Source organism: Sphaerodactylus townsendi, linkage group LG01 (genome assembly GCF_021028975.2).
Source record: "Sphaerodactylus townsendi isolate TG3544 linkage group LG01, MPM_Stown_v2.3, whole genome shotgun sequence".
In the NCBI taxonomy this organism is placed as follows: domain Eukaryota; kingdom Metazoa; phylum Chordata; class Lepidosauria; order Squamata; family Sphaerodactylidae; genus Sphaerodactylus; species Sphaerodactylus townsendi.
The window spans coordinates 94,910,733-94,916,939 of record NC_059425.1 but is presented as its reverse complement, the minus strand read 5'-3'; the positions used below and the strand labels follow the sequence as shown (position 1 = coordinate 94,916,939).

The 6,207-nt window shown below is 47.3% G+C and overlaps 1 protein-coding gene across 1 annotated transcript; it reads right to left on the bottom strand.

The window, feature by feature from the left end:
* Positions 1-3,275: 3,275 nt before the first annotated feature.
* LOC125439559 (proto-oncogene Mas-like) lies at positions 3,276-5,716 on the bottom strand. Its single transcript, XM_048508658.1, has 2 exons — positions 4,756-5,716; positions 3,276-4,367 (listed from the first exon to the last, which is right to left on the bottom strand). The coding sequence occupies exon 2, from the start codon at positions 4,328-4,330 to the stop codon at positions 3,371-3,373; it is 960 nt and encodes a 319-aa protein (XP_048364615.1). The 5' UTR covers positions 4,331-4,367; positions 4,756-5,716; the 3' UTR covers positions 3,276-3,370.
* Between the last annotated feature and the right edge of the window lie 491 nt (positions 5,717-6,207).

Here is a 6,207-nt window from a genome sequence, read left to right as displayed (position 1 = left end):
GGCTGTCCTTGACCGGGGCTTACTCAGTCCTATCCCCTGCCTGGTGGAATGCTCTGCTGAGTGAGATCAGGGCCCTGTGAGATTTATTTCAATTTTGCAAGGCCCGTAAGACAGAGCTGTTCCTTCCTTTACCCACCTCAGCATGATTGAGCAGTGTGGGGGATGGTTCCCTCAAATTTTAAGAGGTGCCAAGGTTTTATTGGAATTAGTTTTTTGATTTTATTGGATATGTTTTATTAATCGCTGTAAGCTGCCCTGTACCCTTGGGGAAGGGTGGCTTAGAAATTGAATAAATCAGTAAACAAATAGTTCCTTTTTACCCTACAGTTCTTTCTGTTGAAGGTAAGTCAGGCAGGGGTAAATCAGGAGGGAGCAGTTGCCAAGGAGGGGGCTGTGGGCCTCTCTGTAGCAAAGAATTTGATAGAATACTGCGAATTGACATACAATACCAAGTAGATCTCTATACTGGAGCGGTGTGGTAACAGGAAACAGTGTGCTTGCTTCTTATGCTGATTTTCTAGCAGTGGGTATCCTTATTCCTTCCTATTTCTCCCCTGCTTTTCAAGCATTGTGTAAGGGCTGGTGTAGCCATGTTTTCCCATGCTTGTAAATAAATCAGTGCTACATGAAATTATGTTGGCCACACAAGCTTTCCCCCAATCACTTGTGCCTGGTCTAGTTCTGAGGATCATAAGTTTAGTAAAAGGCAAATGGGGCATCCAGAAGAATGTGCATGGGGACATCTTGTCTTCTCCTTCTCTACTGTTTCCTCTTTTCCTTCCCTGAAACTCCCCATAGCATCACCCCTGTCCTTCCCTCCTTCTCTCTTTATCTTGTCTCTTTATCTTGTGTCTTGTGACTTCAGCTTTTCCTCCAGCCACTGTACAGTGTCATCCATTTGTCCAGTTGCGTAGTGGAACGTGCAAGGTTTTTTTTTTGGGGGGGGGGGGACCTTGTATCCCCTACCCCATACTATTTCCTTTTTCTGTTTTCCTGGTAGCGTCAATATTTCCTCTCCTCTCCTTTCTTCCTTCTTTTCCCAGCCAACTAACATTTCATTTATCTGCTTCCTTATTCTTTAGCTATATTTATTATATATTTACTTCATTTATACCCCATGTTTCTTCTTAATGGGGACCCAAAGTAGTTTATATATTTCTCCTACATTGTATTTTACAACCCTGTGAAGCTGGTTAGGCAGAGTGGGTGTCTGGCCCAAGGTTATCTAGGGAGCTCCCATATCAGAATCTGAATCTTCCATATCCTAGTCAAACCACTACTCATACTGGTGTTTGGGAGGGGGATCACTTCTACTGAATAGCAGCAAGCAGAAGGGCATGAATGAGTCATACAGATTGCATTGAAGAAGTCATCTGGTGGTTGCTGGTCGGGCTGATGATCCCAATGAATCTGCTCTCAAATGGCAAAGCAGCGATGGAAAGGGCCCTGCCCTCTCGTTCTGGCTGTTACTGACAAAAATCAAGGCTGGAATCAGAGGCATATTGGGGGGAAATGGTATCCGGGGACAACACCTGCTCCAGGCGCCCCCATCACCACCCTTCAGGCCACCTCCTGCCCTCCCCAGGCTCTGCAGGGAGGTGAGGAGCAGGGCAACAGCGGTGGGCGGGTGGCCCAGAAGCTGGCCTGCTGCCGTGTGCCCATCTGAGCCACCCCCGAGCCCCGCCTCTGAGGTCCTGGGGAGGGAAGGAGTCGGCTCGGACAGACGCTGTGGCAGCAGGCTGGCTCTGTCTTTAGGGGCCTCCCTCATGCCGACCCAGCTCTTCCAGGTCAGCGTGGGGGAGGAGGGGGGCAATTTTGCACCCTCCCCCCGCCATTGCAGCTGGGGTCATTTAACACACATCTCCGTCCCTGTAGATGGTACAAACTGTTCTGGTAAAGCAAACTGAGGCATTCATTTCTTAAAGCTAAATGCACTTATTATTTTTAGGGGGGTTAATCCTCCAGTGTTTATTTTTAGATTTCAATTTTTTCTGCAAACCTATGGCTTTCTCAGGTTTGTAGAAAGAACATGAGGAACCTTCTATAACCCTGTCCATGACTCCACTGTCCAGATAAAAATATCCACAGATGGGGCCATGTTGAGAATTAAACATGTTGATGCCTCTCTGTACTCATGATGTCTGAAATAGTTTTCTTTTGGTGTGAAAGCTAGACTTTTTTGGATTCTATTCTCCATACAAAATTCCTCGAGAAAGAACAGTCCTGATTAAATTGCTTCAGAGTCCCATTGTCCATTAGTTCTTTGACTCTTGTGGTGTTGTTACCCAAATTAGTGGTCTGTCAATTGACCCCGAGTGCCCCCCACTAGATCACGTGAGGGGGCCCCCTGCTGCGTTAGAGACAGGTTGTTTCAAAAGGGCAGCTAACTATTGAGATTGGGCAGGTGGGACTATCCGGGGTAAGGGCCAAAGAACTCGCAATTTGTTTGAACTTATATTTAATGTCTGCCTTTTACGTTGTTAAACTTTCAGCAGATTCTGTGGGACAAGTCCATCGTGGACCCCCAACAGGCTACCCTGGCTGGTTCAAACTTTCCTCTGATGTGAGGCCCAGCAACACCAACCAAAGCTTATCACTGATGAGGTTCCACTGATGACATGCATGCTTACAAAATGCCTCATATTCAGTGGCTGACATGTCTCCTCCTAGGGTGCAAGTATGAAGCCAAGTGGTTGGTGAGGTGCCAACTGCAGTTAGGGTAAGCTAACTGAATCACCTCCATAAATACTGTGTATCCTGCCAACCAACTGCTGAATATCTGGTTGGTGACCACTTCTTTTTCCTTTTCTCCCTCTTTGAACAATGATTCTGCTACCCTCATCTTCCTCTGGTCTTGGAAGGGAGAACAGGTTGACAGGTGCTCATCAAGAATCTGCCTCCATAATCTATGTACGAGGTAACTCCCGGAGGGTCCTCATCATCCCCAAAGGTGGAGGTGGGAGGAGAATTCCCTTTGGTCTGCCTCAGGGCACAAATGCTGCCTGGCCATGAGGTGCCCTCCTCCTAAGAGGGAGATTTGTTTTTTCCTGGAGGTTCCCTTCATCCCACTTGTAGGTCCTTCCTTATTAAATACATCAACTTGTCAGCCTCTATCTGCAGTGGTCCAATCACTGCTGTCCCCACATGCAAAGATCTATGCAAACCTCACATGTTCACACCTCTTCTATCAGCTGTGCCTCAGTTCATCTTACCAACACCTTAATTCTTCCCCCAAGGGCAACACAGGAATGAACAGTGAAATGAAGTAACCGGTAATATACATTTATTCTGAAGCTACAATTTGTAGTTGATTCTTTTTTTCTTTTTTTAGTGTTGCCTTTCTAATTGGCATCTGGGTGTCCAGACACATTCAGGCCTGCTCTTGGTCTGGTTGTGTTTCCAGGCTACTGTTAGATTCTTCCTCAAAACTTCTCTCAATAAGCACATGAAAGGCCACCTGGCCCTTCTTCTTCCAGTAGCCAACAAAAAGGAATACAAAAGGATTGACAACGCTGTCCACACAGTCAAGTATCAGAGAAGCTCTACGGTATTTTGAGCTAGGCATAAATGCAACCAAATAATTAGCAAAAACAGTTAAATTAAGAATTGTACAGAGTGTAAAATGCAGAAAAACTACGGCCATAATGCTGATATCAAGCCTTGCTATAACGTTTTGTGGTGGCCTTTTTTGTATTTTGATGAAAAGACCCAGGATGCAAAAGAGCAATACAGGAAGAAATACTATGTTGTCGATGATATATTGGAGTACTATTGCAGTATGACAGTATAAAAATCCAATGATGTGGGATGGCAAGTATTTTGGATGGCAAAGAAAATATTCTATTGTTGTCAGTAGGCAGGACAAGGTCCAAAGGCTGACAACTAGAATGGCTGTGAGATGCTTCGGCCGGTGAGGTTGAGGCCAGGCTGGGGAAATGACCATGATATACCTTTCAGCACTGATCACAGTTAAAAAATAGACATTGCCATCAGATCCAAATAGTAATGATATGAGTTTTACTAGATGCCTGTAAAAATGAGAGCGAGCTGGCAAAAAAATTAGAAGGTAGGCAACAAAATAGTGGAGGAGTATAATAAAATCACCAGCTGCTACGTTTGCAAAATATACAGTGAATCTTGACTTCTTGATGGTGCAGCAGATAAGCCAGAAGAGAATTCCATTCCCAATTAATCCTAAAATGCAGAATGGCATGCCTATGTTGGCAACTGTCCGAAATTCCCTGTAGAAATCAGATTTGTTGATTGACCACAACTCCAGTTCGGTATCATTTTTCTTAATCCTGTGAAGAGTGTGGAAAAACTGTCCCATGATGAGGCTATCAGTGGATTCTTTAGTTCTTCTTTTCCTATCAAAATCAAACATAGTTGTCATTGTGGTGTTGGAATGTTCTAATATATTTAGGAAAGCTTTCAAAGGGTTAACTGCCAGGGATGACAATGATAACAGAATTTCATAAGCTTTGGATGAGATGGCTGTGAATTAACTTCTGTGCCTGACAAGTTGCCTAAAAGTTCTCTGTAACCAGGTGGGCAGGCTTTGCTCAGTGGAGAAAAGGAAGGCTGGCACTGGAAAACTCTGATGTAGACTTTCATAGTCTCTACAGTAAATTCTGGTGCACTGTGCTCAGTTCCAGAGGCATCTTGATTAAAGAATATAGTAGTACCCATTTTCTCACTATGGAAATAAGCTGTGGTTGTACACCAAATGTCTGCAAAAAACTAACAAAGACTTACAGAAAAGAGTCCCAGACGACGTTTTTCGGCTCTACAGTTCATCTTTCAGGGAAACGGTAGGCACCAAATGTAGCTACATGCAGGAAAACATTTTAAAACATACAAGTTCCTTAAATACAGATAGTTTTCATGCTGATTCTGCATCGTATACCAATGTCCTCCTATCTGCAGCTATTGGGTATCAAAACAGTCTACCTGCTTTGAGAAGTAGATGAGGAAACTTTGTTAGCCAGCATGAAATTTAGAATGGCAAGCGGGAAACCCACATGGACTTGTGGGGGGTCACCTCACCTTCCCACATACATTCTTCCTTACATTATTTCCTCTTTCCCTCTTCCAGGGAACCTCCATATTCTCTCAGCTTTCCCTGCTTCTTTTTCTCCTTCCCACCACCCCCCAACTTGACTTTTATCTGCTCCCCTATCTTCTGCTTTATTTATTTACTTCATTTATACTCTGCTGTTTTCTCCACTGGGGTCTCTCCACTTTATAAACAGAGAAGGAGCTTCCACAGGGATATATGGGGACTTTTGCCCTGGGTGGGCCGACATTCAGTCACGTTCAGTAATCTTTTTTTCTTATTTGCCCCCACACCCCTCCTCCTTCCCCCTTCGGCCTGGCCTGGCCCTCCAGGCTGCTCCTTCACAGGGTGGAGCGTCCGCAGTGTGAAGGAGCAGCCTGGCGGGGCCACCGGCTGGCTCCCCTTGGTCCTGCCCTGCCAGGCCTCAGTAGGCTGCCCAGGACCGCCGCCACCTAAGGTAAGTGGGGCGCAGGGTGGGGGTGCTGTGGGGCAGAGAAGCTTGAGCCAGATTCTCGGCAGCCCAGCTTGAGTTGGGATGGGGGGGCGCTTTCTCTGGGCATTCTGCGGTCTGAGGAGTTTGAAGGGGGGCGAGGTGGGGAAGCTCTCACCGGATTCTCCGCAGCCTGGCTTGAGTTGCAATGGGGGGCACTTTCTCCAGGCCTCCTGCGGCCTGGGAAGCTTGAAGGGGGGTGGGGTGGGGCAGCTCCCACTGGGCTTGGCGAGAGCTTCCCCATTTCTGCTCACCCCAAAGCTCACTGGGCTGCTGAGAGCCTGGCGAGAGCTTCCCTGCCTCGTGGCACAGGGAGCTTCGGGGTGAGTGGAGGTGGGGAAGCTCTCTCTGACCCTGGTGGGAGCTAGCCCCTTCCCACCCCCCTTCAATCTCCCTGGGGCGCAGAGGGCCTGGCAAGAGCCACCCCCAACCCTTGCCATTTCCCCCCACCCCTATCCACCCCATGACATTTTCCCCCACCCCTAGCCACCCCTTGACACCCTCTCCAACCCCTAGCCACCCCTCCCCACCCCTTCCCATTTCCCCCACCCCTTGACCCCCTCTCCAACCCCTCCCTAGCCATCCCTTCTCATCTCCCCCATCCCTAGCAATTCCTTGCCACTTTCTCCAATCCCTACCCTCCCTAACCCCTAACCACCCC